Here is a 21,879-nt window from a genome sequence, read left to right as displayed (position 1 = left end):
ACACTCTTATAATTACAATTTCAATCAAGATATAGAAAATTTCCATTACTCCAAGAAGTTTCTATTTGGGGACTGTTACTAATGAAATTGCTATAAATAATTCTTTGTGAATACAGGTATGTACTTTTCTTTCTCCTGGGTGCCTTCCTAGGACTGGAATGTCTGGGTAATATGGTAGGTGTATATTTGACTTAATCAAAAGGTATCAAACTATTTCCAATGTGATTGACCACTTTGCCCCAACACTAGCAGGATACGAGCATTCTACTTGTTCCAAATCCAACATGAGTTGGTGTCAACTACTTAGTTATTCTTCAGTTAAAGTTTATGAGACAGAGCAACTGATTTTCAAATCCCAGAGTATCATATTGTTAGTGAAAAATTAACACATTCAGATTTGAAATAAACAATTTAATTAAGTGACCAAGTGAATATCTTAATTAGTAAAATATTTTTAAGAATTTAAAAGGGAAATATTATCGATCATTTATAAATGATAAAACTGTTGCTTTAGAAAGTAAAATATCTACATTTTTATATGTTTTGGGACACCAACCCTCTTGAACTGTAAGATCAAAAGGGACAGTAAAGTAAAAGGAGCAGGAAAAAAACCCAGTAAGATTTTCTTGCAGTCTTTTGCGAGGGTTTCATAAAGCCAGTTATTCTTATAATTTTTTAAAATTTAAATCTCTCTCTCTTCTTTAAACATTTATTAGGTCTCTACTTTTGGGCTCTGTAAGAGTTTCAAAAAATGATCAAAACATGTAAACTGTTAAAATACAGTCTATACATGTTATGGTAGAGAGTTTTCCCTACCCCTTAAAATGGTGTGATATATATCTCTCTCACATATGTGATATATATAGTATATATCACATCCTAGTAATTAAAACTCAGACTCTGGGAAAGATTTAAATCCTTAATCTGCCACTTAGTTACAGCTCTGATACTCAATTTTCTCACTTGTGAAATATAGGGTTGCCCCACGGTTTGCCTATAAAGCTGCCATACATAGGGGAAATTGTAGCTAAATAGACCTTTATTTACAAAATATTTATTACAGAATTTTGCAAAATATTACAAATATGTGTATTTTTTACATGTTGGCCCCCTCTTTGTAAAAATCTCCCTATTTTTCTCCATGTATGGCAACTTCATGGGAGACCTTTGGGACACCCTGTAGCAGACTTTTCTTAAATTTCACAATTTGTGCATAGAAAGTATTTTCTACCAGGATTAAAAACAGCAGCCAAAACACTAATTACAATGTGCTTTCCCTCTGAATGAAAAAGGAGTGAGAAGCTCACTGACCATCCACTAGGCAACATGGTTTATATAAACTCATTCACACAGATGCGTGAGGCCACATTTCCGATTTCAGTAACATGTCCTCTCTCTCTTGTATTTATTCATTTTTTGCATCAGTTTGACTAAATGAAAGGTTTATCTTTTAAAAAAATCTTTTCATAGAAGGAAAATTTGTTTAGTTGATTTTCTCTGTGATTTTTCTATCTTCTGCTTATTTTCCCTCTAATTTTCACTGTTTCTTTCCTTCTGCTTGCTGTGGTTTTAGTTTGCTCTTCTTTTTCTAGTTTCCCAAGTTAGAACATTAGGCTCTTGATTTGAGGTCTTCCCCCCCTTTCTTATCCTGCTAATACAGACATTTATGGCTATAACTCTCCCTCTAAGGCACTGCTTTAGCTGCATCCTGTAAGTGCTGGTATGTTGGTATTTTCATTTTTATTCATCTCTAAATATTTTATAATTTCCCTTGTGGTTTCTACTTTGACACATTGGTTATTTTGGAGTATAATTCCACATACTTATGAACCACACTGCCTTTCGTTATTGATTTCTAATTGTATTCTATCATGGTATAAAGATATAATTTCAATATTTCAATCCTTTTAAGTCTATTGAGACCTCTTTTATAGCCTAACATATGGTCTATTCTGGAGAATGTTCCATGTGCACTTGATACAAATATATCCTATGCTGTTTCTGGGGAGAGTAGGTTCTAGTAGATGTCTGTTAGCTCTAGTTTTAGTCATTAAATAAAATGCTTTAAGAAAGGCAGAAAGACATATTATATCACTACTATAAGTTTGAAACCAATTATCTTGCCACAAATATATATACCAAAAAAACCCCAACCCAAATATTATTAAATTCTAGCAGGAGATTTTTGTCTGCCAAAGTCTCTGAGCCTGAGTCACTCACTTAATGTTAAAAAGTGATGTCAGCAAGGTTACGTGTTTGGAAGCCATGTAATCACCAGATCAACACTTTGCCTTTGCACTTAATCAGAAGGAATGAATGAGAAATGAAAGGGAATTAATGTTATTTCATTCCAAACCTGTTTAGTTCTTAAAATAATTCCTTCTGCTGGCCCCATTTTAGAAAACAGACTGTTCTCACCTTTTAGAAATCTTTCTTTCCAATACTTTGCTGGATCATTTCTAAAGGGCACTCAATAATATTCTGAACTCCCACAGAATCTACTCTTGGGTCACCCACAAGTACTCATAAATTCTGTATGTAACTGGTAAAATTTATTATGTTTCATTTAAGGAATTTAAGAGTGGGGGAGAGATGTTCTGAGACCTGACACAACTTCAAAGCCCCTTATTTGATACTTTACCTCTGACTCTGCTTCCTCTCAGCCAAGTCACGTTATCTGAGAAACTTCTGCCCATCTATACTAAGTTTCCTTGTCCTTAGTGACAGCAGGGCTCTCAGAACTGTGTTTGATGAGGAGAAACAACCCTAGACTAGTTCACTGCTGTTGTTCAAAACAATATCCTAACACAGAAGAAGGATCACTTCCCAGATGCTCTCATCATCAATATCCAGCAAAACACGCTGAATGGACTGAGCCAGGATGTGCACCAGGAAAAATGTTTAAAGGGGCTGGTGCTAGTATAAAATATTTGTTACTTATTGCTTTCATAAATTCTAGATTAAAAAACAGAAAAAAATTTTCACTTTTAAAATTATTATCCAGAAGTAAACTATGAAAAGCCTGAGAAAAGCCCAAATCTATAATAGCTTTTGAGTTGCATGGGTTTGAAGTATTTTTCATTCAAACACATTAAAACCATATTTGCTATTTGTTTGCACATGGGTTGTAGAATGACAATCCTGTGTCGACTGCAGGCGTTTCAGAATGAATTAGCACATGACATGGGCACCAGAGGAGGTGTTTGTGCTGAAGGTTGGCTTAAGGACCATGAAGTTTCTTATGTACCTTCATACTCAGGGATTCATAATCTACCACAATAAGCATTAGAAAATAGAAATAAAGATTATCCTATTTAACTATATAATTAGGAGATATTCAATAATCTATCATTAGTCAGAAAGACTGAAAACTATATTTTATAAACACTAAAATGACAAGGAAAATCTCAACATTTATTGGCATTGCAATTTTTTATTCATCACAGATGCATGCCCAACTCCCATCTTCCCACAGGACTGTCATAGGCGTGTGTCCTGCACTTGGACTGCTGATAAGTTACCTGCCTTATACATCAGCTATCAGCTCCTTAAGAGTAGGGACTATGTCTTACTGCCAGCACCTAATGTGTGCCTGGTAAACTGGTGCATATTGTTGAACCCAAGTACACTAAACATTGATTTTACATTTAACTCCTTTTTCTTCATGATGGCTTCCTGTGGCTTAGTTCTGAATCTGACATGGCATCCTTCACACCAAAAGGAAAATATCCACTAGGGCCACAGATTTCTTATTTCATTACAGAAAATGTTATTTCCTATTCATACATTATTTTTGAAGTGAGACCTTACTAATTACTTTGCTTAAATTGAGCAAGTTAAATAAAATGGAAAATATTTTTAATATATAGAGCTTTGCTGAAGGATCAACAAATTAAAGACAAAAATTTAGGTTTGCAGGAAGGATGCATTAGGGGTAGAACCTCAACTATTGTTTTTCAAATATGTAAAATGTTCTTTAGTGAATTCACAAGTGGGTTTCTTTAACGAAAAAGTTCCCTGATCAATATTAATATGATTCTATTTATAAAAATTATGATTATTCAGCTTCTAGAAACACAGTAATTATGTCAAACAAAATACATATGTAGAAGCACGAGACGGATTATATTTCCTTGAACTTCACTTTGGGCTTTCTAGTAAATATGACTGTCTTCTACATTTATTTGCTAAAGATCTTGAAAGTAATTTTAGTTTCATAGAGAACCTTCTAGTGATGTGTTATATTTTGCAGAGGCACTTGCTGCGGTGCTATAAAGGTCTAGAGTTTTTTCAGTTTCTAGGTTTTTACTTTATCCTCATCAGCATTCATTTGTGTAGTTTTTTGTCAGCAGCTTGTGTTCTGCAAGGGTGAGACTCAAACTTGGTACTGACATTCTAAACCGCTCTCAATACCGAAGGCATTCAGACTTCAGATATGACTCATGAAAAGCCCACTTTATTATCTGAAACACTCCCGAGTGTTAGCACCCCTCCTAAAACACCCTTTCCTCATCTATCTTGCTCATTATCCTCACACTGGGAGAAAAATGAAACAGTCCCTAATAAATCCAGGTGTGGAGAAGAATCTAAATTGCAGTCATCACCAAGAACAAAAGTTCTTAGAACCACAACACATCATTTTCCTTCCTCTTTTTTAGTTGATTTGAAGCTTACCCTCACTGGACAATAAATTGGAACATAATCTCAAAATCTCAAAGCAGTTAGTAACTGAAATGACTGCTCTCTTAAATGCTATATATGTGTGTGTATATATATATATATATTTGCTGGTTTCTCCATAAATCACTTCCTTCTCTTTCCCTTCCCACATGGAAATCTGAGTTTTGAGCTGTGGAGGGCCCCGGCCCCAAGCGGTCACCTTGATGGCCAGGCCGGCCGGAGTCAGCTTCTCAGAGTTGCGCTCGTTGAGACAATCTTCTCCCATCAAAGACGTGAGGTGCTGCAGACACTCTGCGTGACCCTGGGATGCCGCGATGTGTAAAAGGTTGTTCCCATTTTCATCGTGAATTTTGTCTAGATTGTCTGCGGCTAGGTGTGGCTGTACAAATAGTAAGAGTAGAGAATTAAATCAGTGAGTCAGAACAAGATGCTATGGGGGTTCTGCTCTGGGAAGAAGGAATGGGCTTACAGAAGCTCTGGTGGCATCTGTGGGAATGTAGTAAGTCCAGGGTTCCTTGCTCTTGTTCTTTATTTTAATATGCCTAGAGCATGCTTTCTCAAGAGGTAAATCTTCCCATGAGGCAGGGCAACAGAGCTAGGGCCAGTGAGCTTTAGGGGCATCTGGCTTTCTAAACAACCATAAACCATTTATGGCAACTGGCAGGTGCCCTATTTGTCCTCCCCACTGGCCTGTGAAGTCCTGGAGGGCAGGGATGAGTTTTGTTCCCTGCTGTAGGTTTGTTGAATGAATGAACTAGTTGTCTCCACCTGTTTACCTTGTCCTGCATTGCAGAGAACTGGCTTTGACTGTGAACTGCATGACAACCACGGCTACTCTGTGCTCCCAGAGCCCTTCTAGGTGTCTCTGGACACTGTCATCAGACTCGCAGGGCAGTTGGAGGCTACCTGGTCTTTGCTTTTCTCACGTCTAGTAAAGTTTAGTCCCTTGAGTATGAACTGATTGCTAGAGACTGGTGTGTGAACCCAGAGGGGTCAGCATTTGGGAAGCATGAACACATGGGAAGGACAAAAGAAAGAATTGAACCAAAGAGAGGAAGAGCCAGGAAAATGGAGCAAAACAAAACCAAAACCAAAAAACCCCTACTCCTTTATTTGGTAAAATCGTTCAATGATATCATCCTATTACAACAGTATTTGTAAGAATAGACCAAGTACCTTGTACTTATCTATGCATGGCTTTACACGAAGCAGAATCACATTGCCAAGATGCAATGATTTTCTTGAATGAGACTTTAATGAACATCATAGTACAAGCCCAGGCTTGCTACTGTTGGATACAAGTCTGGAAGCCGGAAAAGAAGGACACGGGCAGATGGAGTGCTATTTCAGGTTAGCGCTCCATGAGCCTAAGCAGAACAGACTTCTCTTACGTCATCTTATTCTGTGTCTAGAGTCTTTGGAAAAGCTTCTTCATGCTCCCTAGACATGCGGAGCTGGAACTAAATAAAAACTCCACGTGGGTCAGAGGGCAAGCTTTCGGGTAAGTCTCTGTCTGCAAATGCTTTCCAGACATCCTGGTCCAACTCTTCTGAATAATTATTAGTATAAAACAGAAGATAGTCTGTTCACATGTCTGGCAGCTCCACCATCAGCAAGGAACTGACATCCCCACAAATAACTGAGTGAGAGCACTGGGAACCATTTGAAACGCGAAAAGAAAGACATTAAAATTCAAGTTCAAGACAGCGCTGGGCACTCCCTGTTTTGTTTTCATTTTAGATTAAGAGGTTTTTTTCCATCTGAATTCATGCAAAGTTAAAATGAAGTAACACTCCTTCTATAGCCATTAGTTATCTATGTCTTCTAACCTCCTAACTTTTTATTTTAAAATTTAAAAGGTCACATCTCCTAACAAAAGGCACAAATAAAAATTAAACAAGAACCCAATCGAATGCATCATTGTTCTGTTTCCGGGAAGGGAGGTGATAAAAGTGGGGTCTCAGATCATCAATTAACACGTCTACTGAACTGGATTACTCACCAGGAGAGATATCTGTCCTTCCTTAACGATGTTCAAGATGCTTTTTACTTTTTTCACATACTCACTCCTTTCTTCTAGGCCCTGGGAGCTGGTCCAGGTCAGTCCATTGACCTGCTCTTCTGGTTTGGGCTCTGCTGGTGCTGACTGCAGATGAAAGGCCCTGAGCTGGCAGTCTGGCACCGCCTTCTCAACTTTGTGACTGTGTGAATCGCTAAAGGGCAGGGTTTCAGGCTCGTATGCAGAGCCACATTTAGCCAGAGGCGGCGAGCTCTGGGGCTCTTCAGCAGAGAACTTGTGTGGGTCACGGATGACAGTCAATGGTTTTCTCAAGTGGGGGCTTTTCACAGGAGAAAGGACACAAAATGGGGCCATGGTGGATGGTGAGTTCTCAGAACTTCCTAGAGAGCAGGCTTTGCCAGAAAGACCATTGATGGTTGTGCACAAACCCAAAATTCTCTTTTCTGAAGCCACCTTGGTAAAAGAGGGAAGCTGCTGACTGGATTTAATGTAAGGCACATCCAGAATCTCATCCATGTCGAGGTCGTAATGTTCCAGTTCGCCCAGTGAAGTGCTGGGCTCCGAGCTTTTACCCGGCGGGCCGCCCGCTCCATCTCTGGGGCCCAGCTCCTCAGGTGGGGGGCCTGGGTCAGACTCCTCCCCTTTCTGGTACTCTGCTTTCTGGTTCTTTTGGTCGTCACTTTCATTGTTCTCCAGAGTCTCTGGCTGATGTTTCAGTGGGGAGACCCGCTTCACTGGGCGGAACTTACTGTATACATCGGCGATTCCTGTGGGCTTTTGCGTGTTTGTAATGAGAGTTGAGACACCACAATTCCAGCTAGAGCTAGAAACTGTTGAAAAAAAAAAAAGACAATTAGAATGCTGAACACATCTTGGCTATTCAGGCAGACCTGGTCCATTCATAACATGCCCACATTAAGCCCCTGGGTAGAGATGACTTAGAGAGGACACATACCCATAAAATAACACTTACCAGTAGAAAACAGTGAATGAAAGAAGAAAGTTAGGAGACACTGACATGGCACTGACTAAACAGTAGTAATGGCCAAAGCACACAGCTAAGGCAAACGAGCCCAGATACCTATTTAGGTTTATTCCCTGGATAGATCCACCTCCATGCCCATATTTGCTACTGCCCTGAAAAACAGGATTAGAGGAAAAGATTCTTTGTGTGTGTTAAACAAACTTCCAAACTAATTTAGGGAGAAAAGGGATCTGTGTGTATACATGAAGACACGTGAGCACCAACACATACTCCCAATGCCTCAGGAGTCTACACAGGCGGGGGAAATTACTTAATATTAAATAAACTCAAACTGTGTCCTATTGGGTGACTCCAACTGTGCCCTATTGGGTGACTCACTAGATGAGTGGATTAGGGAAAAACAGAAAGGAATGGATGATTTGGAGTTGTAAGCACCACAGGAGACAAGCCACAGTGGAGTTCACCCCACCTTGGACAAAGCGTCCCGGCCAGCCATCGTGGGGTTCCGTGGTACCTTCTGACACACAACACAGCAACATAACGCACTAACACATCACAACAAAGATGCTGGCTGATGCCTTCTGTTGTTGGGAAGGCCGGAAAAAAACAGGTGAAGAAAGTTGTAAGCAGAGGGCGGGCTCGGCAGAGCAGTATTTTTTTCCGCTCTCATTTCCGCGCCAAGTTTAGGTACAGATCTTGTGTTCGTTGGCATTTGGGCAAGGGTCTGGTTGAAATGGAGTGAAAAGTGAAACAGGTAGCCACATCTGGAGGGGAAGGACCATCTCTCCCCGTTAGCCTCCCACGAGCACCACCCCCCCCACCCGCAAGGCGTGCAGATGGACAGAGCAGTCCCTTCAGCCATGATAAGGCTTCCTCTGCAGGACCCTCCCCTGCTGGACAACAGACGACCTAGAACCCTTGGAAACTTGCAGGCCGCTGATTAATGGGCCTGTCACTTGGTTTGTCACTTGCGTCTGAGTATGCCCCCCGACCAGGGACCCATCGTCTATTGCTCTTCTCAAACAAAAACAGGTGAGAGGTATTTAATGCAAAAGTATGTGTACGTGTGTGTGCTCTTTGCTATCGGGCACAATCAAAGAATAAAAGAACAGGAGATGGATGTGTACTCAGGTCTATAAACTCTAACAGCCTCTGGCTGGGACTGATTCTTGGGGTGAAAGTGGCCTATGCATCATTTAAGTTTCTTAAATGTAGTCTGCTGGCCATTCTTCTTCCTGCTGGCTTTGCCCTGAAAGGACTCAGAGAAGTTCTGGAACTAAGCTAAGGGTACAGAGCCTGGATGCCACACAACTGCCAGTGAGTTCTTTCCCCAGATCAACCATAATTTTGCCTGAGGTTTCAGAGGGTGTGCACTCTGCCGTCCACCTCTGAGGCCTTTCTGGTTCTGGCCTTTTAGAATCTAAGAAGAGAATCCTAAGCACTGTGGAGGGAGGGCTGGCTTTGCTCCAAAATGTAATGTGTAACAGAGAATGTTCCAGAAGGGAAGGCCGGTATCTGTATGGTCTCAGGCTGAGGCTTTTCTTCCCTGCTGTTGGCTCCCGTTCTTGGTTGTATACAGTGCTTGGCACCGAGAAGACAATTAACAATTGCTAGTGTGTGAATTTGAATCTCACTCTGCACGGTACATTAAATCTTTAAAAAGGTACAAAGTGCATCCTTCTGGGGGATTTACAGTTTAATTTCACAGGGGACAAAAGTCTTGTTAATAAACTCAGAGGACTGATAATCACCAGTAAGAACTAGGTTTTCTAGAGTTATTTATGAAATGTAAATACGCGAGGCAAAGACCAATTCCAGTTGGTCCCTTATAAATTTAAACATTTTCTATTTTTTTCTACATCCTTTTCTCTCGAAAAATGTAAAGCCATGAAAAATTAACGTCTGCCAGAAATTTCTGCCAAGGCTTTCTCTCTTCCTTTCAAGCACACATGGTGAGTTACTTATTCAAAACAGCACAGAGATAGTGGACATGGCGTTTGTACGGTGCAAACATGCCTTTAATTTTATTCATCAAATTTCTGAAAATCTTTAAATATAGTGGGAAATAGATAGGCATAGTCATAGACATTTCTGAGCTACATACTTATTATGAGATATGATAATGCTACTATTTTGCCCATCCCATTGATTTCTTTGGAACGATGAGCAAATGTGCATCTCAGACTGTAATAAAAAATGTTTAAAGCCACATAACTTAGCGGGTCAATACAACGAGTGCATTGTACCAATATATTTATGTATTATATAAGGTCGTGGGTTCAAAGGGCGACTCTTTTATGTTGGCTTTATTTACATGTGAGATTTTTTCCAAGTCATACAGGGAAATGGATACCATATGTTTCCCAGCTGTTTTGTCCTGACAGGAGCCATTAAGAACGCTCTATGGAAATGAATTCTGAGTCTTACGAAAACACTTCTTTCCACGAAAGGGTCTAGGAACCGAAGAAGGAGCATCAGCATTTAAACTTGTTGTCCTTTGCGAACTCAAACTCATGACTCTTTCAGGCTGAGGGTGAAATCTGCGCTTTAGAGTTTATGTCTTGACTGCCAAGAAAAAACTCTCAGTCATGGAAAATGGATTAATGGGTCTTCGTGAAAACGCTCTAATTTATTGCTATAGCGTATGTTTGGATGAGAAGGGCAATCTTATGCTATATACAAAAGACAAAATTCAATGAGTTTATTGCTCCCAAGCTTGGCAAAGGGTATTTTAAGAACAACACAGGAGAAGGGCTATTACTGATGGTGAGATTTTTACTTCTAATTCTTTAAATCTACTAAAAATTTTACTCATACTGTTATTCTACCCCAACACTATACTAAATTTCTTTTCTTTTTGAGATAGAGTCTTATTATGTCACCCTCCATAGAGTGCTATGGCATCATAGCTCACAGCAACTTCCAGCTCTTGGGCTTAAGCGATTCTCTTGCCTCAGCCTTCCAAGTAGCTGGGACTACAGGCACTCACCACAATGCCTGGCTATTTTTTCGTTGCAGCTGTCATTGTTGTTTAGCAGGCCCGGCAGGGCTTGAACCCACCAGCCTTGCAGTGTATGTGACTGGCATTGAGCCTATAAAAAATATCTTATCATGTATGAAAACAATGTTCAGACTAACTATGCTTAATAAGAAGATTTTGAGGCTACATTTGCTTTTTGGAAATCATGAATAAATTCTTTACATGTTAACAAAACTTAAATCCCCCCAAATTTTATCTATCTTAAATCTTCACAAGCTCCATGAGAACAGGGTCTGTGACTAATTTATCTCTGTATTCCTTAAAGCACCCAGAGAATTGCTTTACATAAGTAGGTTCTTAATGACTTTTTGGTTGAATGGGTTCAATTTTAACATCTTACCAGGGGAAGCATGCTGAATATGCCTTAAACCTGTCTATCTGATTTTGTCACAAATTTTCCCAAATGTCAGTAGGTAAGGGGACGTGGAACTGATGCTGATTTATAGGCCATAATTATCTCATTCAATCTAGCTGGCACTTAGAAAGCCTCTGAACTTTATCAGGGTGTTTCCAATTGTCTGCGGACTATCCACACAGTTATTTACTCTACAAGTATTTCATGGGGGACGAGGATATGCAAGGATTCTTGACAGACAGCATGTTCCCTTCCAGGGGACATCTCTCTCTCCATCCTTGCCTACTTGGACCCCTTCCCCTCTTCACCCAACACATCCACACTCCTCTCCTCTTCCCTGAACACATGACTCAGGGTCCTGGCCTGGATACCCGCGTGACCGCTTGTGCACGCTCCCTGAGCAAGCCATCTCCATGGTATCTCAGACCCTTCTCTTTCTGGGACTGCTGCCTGTCACCCCTTAGGCACCAACTCCTGCTGGCTTCTTATCCTCAGTTCCTCTTACATCTGTAACCCTCTTCTTCATCTTTACTAAACTGTGGACCACAGCTGGGACTATCTCCCATAGTTTCAGCAAGGTTTTCTCTCCTTCCCTTGGTCTCCTTTTCCAGTCCTGAGTTATACCTCTTTATATAAGTCTGATTTTGCCACTCAAAATCAGTTTAAATAACTCTGGTGGCCCTGGACCGTCTAAAACAATATTTTCCCACATGTGGGGTGCATAACCCTGCATTATCTAACATGGCACGCAACACTCATGCTAAAGACCCATCTTTGTTTGTTTGTTTGTTTGTTTGAGACAGAGTCACGGTTTGTCACCCTGGGTAGAGTGCTGTGGTATCACAGCTTATGGCAACCTCCAACTCTTGGGTTTATGCAATTCTCTTCCCTCAGCCTCCCAAGTAGCTGGGACTACCGATGCCTACCACAACACCTGGCTATTTTTTGGTTATAGTTGGCATTGTTGTTTGGCAGGCCCAGGCTGGATTCAAACCCATGGGCTCCAGTGTATGTGGCTGGCGCCCTCACTGCTGAGCTACAAGCGCCGAGCCAAGACCCATCATTTATACAGTGAGAACACTGTATCAGTCCTCTTTCTTTATTCTAATTATTGTATGGCGTCTTATTTTGGTACTAGAATGAATTTAACTCCTCTATAAAACTTACAATGCCCCATTAGAACAATGAGACTGTAGTTCCCCCGACTGAGAGACTTTCATAAGCAAAGAATTAAACACGTTCATTTTAATGATGACCTTGAATTTAATGCAAGTGAAATGGTTTTCTATTTATAGTGGCCACATAAAGTTTCTCTTAAAAACAAATATGTTTAAAAGGTATTTTAGAAACATAAAGTAAGTATTAGTAGAAGTGGTGTGCAGGTGGAGCAAAAATCACAGAGGTAGACCTTGGAGATAACACATGTTGTGGAAATGACACTTCAATTACTAAGTTTGGGAAACCCTGGATTTCAGGAGAACCAAAATTTTAGCAAGGATGTAGCAGGTATTTCCTTCATGTATTAATTTACTTTTGTCTCCCAGCACTCACGATTCCCAAATCTCTAATTGTTCCCTGCACCACCATTGCTAAATCCTCCCTTTCTGGATATACCACGTGCTCCCCCGTTATTGTTCCTGCCTTTGGAGTTTCATCCCTTCCCTATAGTGCCCCGTTATCCTCTCTGCCTGAGACGCGGGGTCATCACGTGGTTCCACTCAGTTGTACGTCCTTGGTGCACATCCTTTAACCCTCCCAGGAAATGCTTGCTTCTTGCGTCTCCGTGTCCTGATGAAACCTGCATATATCCAGAGTTGGGCACTTTTGAAGTTCTGTTACACACGTCCTTCAGAGTCTGTCTTACCTTCTCTCCTGGGACTTGCTCAAGGGCAAAGATGACTTGAGAACCCACGTGTGCTTCTAACTAGCCCTTTTTAGTGCCTTGGAGATATTTGCAATCAATCTCTTAATCTTTCAATGAATGAAAGAAGAGAAAGACAGGGAGTAAGGAAGGAATGTTCCAGGCCAAACATACGAAGGGTAGCAAGTGAATCGGAGTCGTCACTCTTGCCACATTTTAGGCATATTTACTATGCCATGTAGTTTACAGGTAGTGACAGGAAACTACTGAATATGTCTAGTGCTGAACACTGAGATCCTTTTAACTACTTCCTATGATAAGGTCTAAGCCTCAGTTTCCTAAATTGAAGGGGTTAGACTACAGGATTGTGAAGACCTGATCCCCTCCTAAACCTCCGTGACTGTATGGAATGTCTACAAATAACAGGCTCTTTATTCTGAGTGACTCACTATGAAACACTATAATTCTTTTGGATCCACGTCTTTTCCCAGATCCTTACAAATTTATAATTATGAGGCTAAGCTGATTGCTGACACAGAACAACTCTTTGGCTCCTAGGACTGATAAATTAGTATTTTCTTAGGAAGATAATGTACAGTTTGCTGTTGCAACAGTGGATCCAATTTTCAAGACTGAATGTCAATGCTGGCTCCCCAAATGCCTATTTTACTTCTAAATATGGAGTTATGTGTCCATATTAGAAAAATGAGCTTGAAAACATCAAGAAGAGAAAGGAAAAGGATATGTCTTTAGGGTAAAATAGTGTCCTGCTTTTTTTATTTTTATTTTTTTTGCCGTTTTTGGCCAGGGCTGGGTTTGAACCCATCACCTCCAGCATATGGGGCTGGTGCCCTACTCCTTTGAGCCATAGGCACTGACTTTTTTTTTTTTTTTTTAAGTTAAATGGATCTTGTTTTGCATGAGAACGAAGTGGCCAGCTTCAGCTATAATTACCTAAAAGTGTATTTAACAATACATTTCAAATTTCTACAGCTACTGGAACCCTTGGCACCTTCAAGGACATAACTTCCAAGTTCTCCCAACATTCTATGTCCTTCCTTTTCCTGGAAGGTCAGGAGTACCAATGTTGGAGTCCTGAGTTTCCTTAATTCTGTGTCAACTGAAGCCTGCAGTGGACCCACTTAGCGCCCACACGCCAGGCTTGGTAAGAAGCGCAGACAGGTGGCTTCCACCCTCTCCTGACAGCAGGAAGGAGGCGTGGAGGCTGAGTGAGGACAGTTTTCTGGGTGCTTTTCTGAACCATCCTCGGAGATTAGACTGATTATTCAAGAAAAGGCTGAGTTTGCTCAGGATTTGAAGAACTGTCTTAGGGGTCTGTGCTGGGAAGACTGAAGTGAACATGTGTTTGAGGAATGCATAGTTCTGGAAGATTCCCACGAGGTTGCTTACGTATCCCTTTCATTGATGCCACAGACCCTCTAGTGAGGCACATGAGGCTGCAGGGGACACAGACAACCTTATTATTATAAAAATGCTAGCCCATGATTCACATTAGGATGTTAAAATACAACAGGAATAGACTCATTGATTAGGGCTCTACATTTCTTGTCTTAGTGGTTACTGATTTAAGCAGCTACTGCCACTCGCGGTGGAGTCACCTTCTGTCCTTCCCACTTCTGCTCCCACTGTCCTGACCTGCTTACCTAACTTTGCTCCCTCCCACCTCCGTTTTTTTGTTCTGTGAAAACTCATTGAAATACTCAACCCCTAAACACCCTGGGCAGAAAAGATACTCTTTCACCAAAGAGGCATATTCTATCATGATATCAGACTCAATATTTTGACAACTTTAAACCTTTGGTCTTCAAAAGTATGGTTTCTCTATAATAGCAGTTGGTGGGCTGAGGAAAGCCCAGGGTTTGAGCGTCATCCTGTCATCTGAAAAGTATGCTGTCTCGCACTCTGACACTAACAGAGCCTTGTGAGTGGATCAAGTTTTGTGTTCGTTCCAGGCCCACTTGCCAGGGTTCCTTTCTTCGCCTCCCTCCCTCTCTATGTGGAAATGCAGAGAGAGACACCCCAAGGAGCAGTAAAAAGGCTTCTCAAGCCCAGAAGCCCCTGGGCAGAGCTTGTGCGCAGCAAGCCCTGGGCGGTTGCTGGCCGCGTGGGCGCGCACTTACCAGCTTTAACTGAAGGTGGCGACGTTTCACAGTGCTGATCCCCTGTCAAGGACAAAGAGCCTTGGGGAGAGAGCCGGAGGCTGGCAGTGCGGCTGGGAGGAGGCTGGAAAATCCCTCTCCTCCCCATCTCCAACCCCAGGCTCCCCCAATGCCTGTTTATTTTACTTCTAAATATGGATGATGTGTCCTGTTAGGAAATTAGCTGTAGACACCAGGACAACAAAGGGAAAGGGGATATGTCTTCAGGGTACAAGAGTGTTCCTTACTTTTGGGGGCCTTTTTGTTATAAGTTAAATGTATTCTATTCTGTTTTCCATGAGAAACGCAGTAATGAGTCTGAGAAAGCTGGCCTTCTTTTGAGAGGGATGCACTTTAAGGTCTCGGGGGAGGAGAATGGAAGACCCCAGTGCTGGCCTGCAGCCTGCGTTGGCAGGCCTGTGGGTCCCCCCACTCAGGCTCCTCCCAGTGGCCTGGACTCCGTGACAAGGCAGGTGCAGGGGCTGGACAGCAGACAGTACCTCTCCCCGGGGTGAGTGAGGGCACAGCTATTGTGCCAGCCTGGGCAGGTGTGGGTCAGTATACCCTTCACAGGCGTTTCCATAAAAAGCAAAAGGTCGAAATGTATTTAAGAATTGCACCAAATGATCTTTCTTAATTGGAAGTTTTCTAAGATGTCCTCTCTTTGAGACTTTAAAATTGCTAATACATCTGTGTAAACCTTTTTATGTCTCTCAGTAAAGGCAAGTGTGTGATTTCATCAGAGACTTTCACAGCTCTGGAGGATAGATAAGCAGTTCTTACATATTCCCACTTGAAAATAAATGAGAACTCGGGGAATTTGAAGTGTAATGTGGAAAATTACGTAGTATGCTGACTGCTCAAGCAGGACCGGGCTTCCCCGACTCTTTCTTTCCGTAACACTAGAGGACTGCCTTATGGAAATAAAAATTATTCCCTAAAGATGTAATTCACATTTTCTCTATTTGGGTCACATATATGCAATGGAATCCCAGAAACCAGTGGCAAAACCTGGTCATATCCGTTTCAGATTCACTTTCATTAAATCCCAAACTGAGCTCTCTACCTAATTTTTGGTAACTGTTTTCTAGGAACGTTCTATTTGAAGGTAAAGTCAGACATTTATTTTTTCCTTTTTGTTAGAGACAGGGTCTTGCTCTGTCACCCAGGCTGGAGTGCAGTGGCACGACCATAGTTCACGGCAGCCTCAAACTCCTGGCCTCAAGCAATCCTCCTGCTTCAACCTACCAAAGTGCTGGGATTACAGGTGGGAGCCATGGCACCCAGCTGGAAAATGGTTTTAGGTAACTACATTTCCTATAAACAGTTGAGTGGAAGAATTTCCCATCTCTTTATTTTTAGCAGCTGTTAGCCTAAATTTAATCATCCACTGAGAATCTGCTCTTCCAGCTGTCAGTTGCTTCGACAGGTTATAAGTGGTGATCTTTTTTTTTCGTGAAGAAATGCAGGACTCTAACCAAGTATGGTCAGTGTTAAAGTAATTGGTAATTGGCAGGATGCTAAGGCCCTCTCCCAGAGTTCATCCGCTCAACACTCATTTGTCCAGCGTCTTTTGTGCACATGGGTCTGGGGGTGCAGGATGAACACAACAGACATGATCCTGCCTGAGCAATAACGCAAGTACACTGCTGAGTCAAAGATTACAGAATGCAAAGTGCCTCGAGGGACCTATAATCGAGAACAGCTGAGCAACCTTCAGTTACAACCCGGGGAATGAGAAGAAGCCAATTCTGCGAGGATGTGGGGGAAACATGACAGGAAAGATGATTTTGTGAAGATTTGAGTGGAAGGAGGGACACTTGCAAATGTCTAAAGCAGAAGGGAATCTGGCGGGTCCCTTAGCTCTGATCCCCAGAGCAGAGTGAACTAAGGATCAAGGGGTTGAGGCTGAAGTTGGGAGGATTACCAGGCAGGGATCCATGTGGAGGCTTTATTGGCTACAACTAAAGTTTGGTTTTTGCTTTAACCAAAACAGGGCATCCCTGAAGAGTTTGCCAGAAAAGTCTGTCCACACATGGCATAAGGGGCAAGGGAACTCTCTGGAGCTGCTCTCAGGAAGGCAATAATTCCATGCATGAGGGCTGCACCCTCATGAGCCAGCCCTCTCCCCTCCGAATTTCATCACCTTGAGGGTCAGGTTTCAACACAGGAGTTTTGGAGGCACCCAAACATTCAGTTTACAGCACAGGGATTTCCTTTGAGCACAAAAGACTCAGGACCCAGTGACACATTATCATGGAATGTGAGAGAGAAGATTAGATTCTTCAGCACCTGGGGGGATGTTTCACTAAACTGAGTGCTGTTTACTGAGAGGGGAGTCTGAGGAGGAGCGTGTCGTGGGGTGGGATTCAAGAATTCCTCTTCAGAATTCTATGAGACATCTAATGTCAACATCAAATGGGCCACTAAGTGGGAGGCTGGAGTGTGAAGATTAGCAGAAGCAGGTAGATGGTCTCGGAAGCCCTGAAAACAGATGTGGTGTCTACTGAGAGGCTGAGAGGCGAGAGGGATGGTCCCACTGAATATTTAGTTTCACTGGACTATTTAAAGGTCAGGCAGAGAAGGGGTCAGTCAGCAAAGGAGAATAAGGAGATGCCAGAGTGTTAAAAGAAAAATGAGGAGAGCCAAGAGAAGAGATTGTTTCCAGAAAAGAGTGGCCAATAGTCTCCAAGAATGCCGGCAAGGCCAAGGAAAAGGAGAACACAACATGTTGGTGGATATGACGCCCTGGAAGTCGTGCTGCAGATGCTGAGGGTGAATAGACAGTGAGGATGGGAGAAGGAGTTCCCATGACTCCTGGGTGCAGGATGGGAGCTCCTAGAAGGGGTTTTGTTTGTTGTTAAGATGAGAGGTAGAGAGTGTTGGTAGGATGAGCATGACAGCCCCACAGAGAGGAAGAGATTAACGGTGCAGATGAAAAGAGGAAATGAGGGAAGGACTGGGGGCCAAACCAAATGAAGGGAAGCCAAATACCAGCTGTCTCGCGCTTTCATAATGACACAAAACCCAAAGGGGTCCCGTTCACCTCTTCACACATTTGTTTGTCCGTGTAGACCTCAGACACACAGGTACAGCAGGGCCCAGTAGATACCATCCTGAACAAAATCGTCCAAATGAGTTGAGTCTACTAGGAAAAACTGCCATCAAAGCACTACCACATTATTGACAATTTTTAAAACACAGATCTTTAAAGAGGAGGAAAAGTACACGGAGCTGGGAAATATATGAGCTGGGGGTTGGGGGGTGCTGATTGCCGATGTAATCTATGCCTGCAGTGTCCAATGTAGGAATCAACAGAAACCTGTGGCTATAACACACTGAAAATGTGGTTCCTGGTACTTGTCAGAATGATAATAGTTTTCACTTATTGGGTTAAATAAAGCATACTGTAAAGTTAACCCATTTGTTTATACTTTTTAAGAAAAACCTTTAAGTTTCATACATGGCTTGCATTCTATTTTTATTAGATAGTTCTGGTCTAGGGAGTCAGGAAAAAAGGCAGGACATCCCATGTGAAGGAGCACAGCCCGTCTACTGGACCGAGGGAGGTGCCTTGTCGTGCCTGGCAGCAGAAGGCAGGGGGTGAGGGCATGCAAGGTGGCTGGACTTGAAGGCAGCCTAAGAGAGTTTCCCACTGCATGTCTTAAGAACCATCTTGGAAAACAGTTGCCTGAACAGATCACCACGCCTCATTAAGGATCACTGGTGACCTGGGTCAGTGCTTCCCAAACTTGAATGTGTACAAATGAATCAGTTGGGGATTGAGCTGGTTAAAATGCAGATTGTGATTCAGGAGTCTGAGGTGAGGCCCGGGAGGTTGCATTTCTCAAAATCTGGCGATGCTGACGGTCTGGTCCTGGGTCAGCTTGTGAGACGCAAGGGCCTGAGCCAGCAGGTGTCACAGGAGGGTCAGGTCTTTTGGAGAATGACTCTCCGCTTTCTCAAGGGGCCCCTCAACTATGTGATGCTAGAATTTTGTTTCTACTACTTGAGTTTATTTTATGATTTTTTTTTTGAGGGGAGGAGTCAGGGCAAAGGAGATAGGTTGTAGACGGGTTATTTGAAATGGGGAAGCAGAGCTCATGTGATATTGTGAGACAAAAGAAAAAGGGCATGCCTTTGGGAGAGAGCAGGGTATTATGAGATGCTACAAAACTTCCAAATTAGAAACATCCCAGCACATACTCATACTCTCAGCCTAGACTGGGAAGGTGGGGCAGGGGAAACTACTTCTCCCTACGATAGGGCTGACACTTCCGAGTCACTGCAAAGCCACACCAAGTAGAAGGCCTTTGCTTGGTACCAGTTGTTGTTGTTATGGATCGGCTCTTTCCTCCCTGCCTACATGAGGCTTCTCTCTGAGCTTCTGGTTTCTCAACCTTCCTTATTGCAGATTTCCTTGAACTCATTTCTACCAACAGGAACTTTCTCGAATGATCAGTTCTGAGGGTAGAAGATGTGTTTTGGGGAATCCAATAAAAACAAAGAAAAACACAGGAGAGGACGATGTGAATTTCCTCCCCTAGGTTTTCTTTCCCTTAAATACTGTTTTGTGTCTGACTTTCTTAATGGCACTGCTGTGAACCTTTTAGAAAGTCATTTTGCTGTGATGCTTATAATCATGGCTGAGCAAAAGGAAGAAATGTTAGTAAAGATAGGAAGGGGCCAAGACGCGATGTAGTCGAGCTCAGCTACTTCCAGCCCCTTTTACTATTTTTGATACCACCAGAGTTTTATTTTCACTTTCCCGTTGTTCCCTATGCCCATCTTTACTCATAGTGCCCTACCTCCTGCTTCTCAGAAACAGAAATGAAGTCTTAATGTATTAAAGTAGAGATGGTCCCTCCCTTTGGACAGAGTGGGCAGCCCTACTTTCATGAGTAAGTTCTGTGCTCCATTCAAAATGATGGCCATACAGTGCTGTAGCATGAGAAACAGCAGCACTGCCATTATAGCTATACAAAAAAAAAAAAAAAAAAAATGTGCCTCCAGGAAATAGGAAAAATATCTGAAAGGAAAATGAAGTAACTTTCCTTACTTGCCACCTTCCTTGGTGGCAAGGCCGAGTGCGGTTTTTAACTTTCCATTTGTTTTTGTCATGGATGAGATCACTTTTTCAGTTATAATTTTGTTAAAGAAAAATGAAAAGAATTGTTTTATTTCATCAACATTCTCTTCTACTTGCTGTGCCATTTGCAAATTTTTATTCCGGTTAAGTCAACTGAGGTATTTTGTTATAAATGTCAGATTTTTTGCTATGTAAGGTTGAAGTATTCGTTTTCTTGATTGAGATCTTAGAACCGTGTTTCCCTAGTCTTTGGGCTTCAGTTTATATTACATCATGTGAAATGGATTACTCAGGAGGCTTTTCAGCTGAAACCCCCATCCCCAACCTTCAAGTTCAGGCTTTCAGCCTTAAACCTAATACAACTTGTAAACAGAATTTTTATATATTTAGACTTATCAATTATGTGACAGCAGTAGCCACACGATCAATGCCATGTCAACTTATTATTTTAGACGCTGGCTGCTGAAATCCATATATTCTATTTTCACAGTTTCAGAGTTTGTCACAAAATCTGTGTGCACAAGGTCTAAAAATATAGCCTATTTGCAGTGGTTTTAAATACACATCCACAAAGACTTTTACAAGGATAGAAAGCCTTAAAAGTGTGGCTCCTTTACTTATTGTCACACAAGTAACATCTTATATTAATTGGGCAGAAACATTGCTCTCAGAATCTATTCTCAAACATTTCACAGGGTTATTTATTTATTTTTGCTGTTTTTGCCCGGGGCTGGGTTTGAACCCGTCACCTCCAGCATATGGGGCCAGTACCCTACTCCTTTGAGCCACAGGCACTGCCCAGGGTTATTTATTAATGTTACATAACTGAATATTCTAACCTCAGCGCATATGAGTTTTCATATACAAAGCTGCATTAATATTTATCTGCCTTCTTTCATAAGAAAATTGTACAATGAGCTTAGCAGATACATATTTTGAAAGAATCACAAGACATTTAAAGCACCATGAATGGAAACAAATGTGTATTTGAATGTTCACTTAATTAAAAAAACTCTAAGTCAATGAAATTAAATATGTTTTGATTTGAATACCATACGTTGCCGTAATGTAATTTTAGTCCTCAGCTGGAGAAAACCATTGAGCTGAGTTAATATTCACTGCCTTGTACTATATCCTTTTTTCCCATACGAGTAACAGGTATTAAGCAGAGTATGTGTGCAACGGTTTCACAAATAACTTACATTTTTACATGCAAAAGTTTCACACATGACTTTTTCGGGTGCTAATCTTCACCCCACATAAGTAACTACATACGAGGAGCCTTGGAGACAACCTCAGTTTCCTTGTCAATAAAAGGGGCCCAATAATGGTCTTCCCTCAGAGAATTATTTCCAGGATAATTAAGCTGCTTACAAAGAACCTGGCACAATGCCTGATACCCTGATCTCCTATAAAATCACCCAGAAACCCCACTAGCAACTGTCTAGCTCTGAGCACAGGCAGTGTGTGCTCAGGCTTCCCACGCCTCATCTGCCACTGCTCCTATCTCCAGTTCCCTCACACTTCCTTTCTTTCAAAACTACTTTTCTCACAAAAATTGGAAATGCAATCCTCATGTAGTATAATGGATGGAGAAAAGTTTAAAATATGATTCCCACTAGGAATAGGAATTCCATGGGAAACATTGCCTTTGGCTAAAGGAAGGGCACTCAGAGGGTGGTGTGTGAGC

General features: G+C 41.8%; 1 protein-coding gene across 7 annotated transcripts in view; it reads right to left on the bottom strand.

Moving 5' to 3' along the window:
• Positions 1 to 21,879, bottom strand: part of SNCAIP (synuclein alpha interacting protein) — a 70,836-nt gene that overhangs the window by 30,951 nt on the left and 18,006 nt on the right. For 2 of the 7 annotated variants that reach the window (XM_012811480.1, XM_003799958.2), the window contains exons 3-4: positions 6,683 to 7,530; positions 4,880 to 5,059 (exon numbers count right to left, since the gene is read on the bottom strand). The exons of 3 other annotated variants lie outside the window; for them this stretch is intronic. In XM_012811480.1, coding sequence (XP_012666934.1) covers positions 4,880 to 5,059; positions 6,683 to 7,530 — 1,028 coding nt within the window. The remainder of the gene's footprint in view (positions 1 to 4,879; positions 5,060 to 6,682; positions 7,531 to 21,879) is intronic. 2 more of the 7 variants (XM_012811482.1, XM_012811483.1) reach the window with 2 other exon arrangements.

This window comes from Otolemur garnettii, unplaced genomic scaffold (assembly GCF_000181295.1).
Source record: "Otolemur garnettii isolate 467f Iridium unplaced genomic scaffold, OtoGar3 scaffold00160, whole genome shotgun sequence".
NCBI lineage: Eukaryota > Metazoa > Chordata > Mammalia > Primates > Galagidae > Otolemur > Otolemur garnettii.
This window is presented reverse-complemented; position numbering and strand designations above follow the sequence as displayed.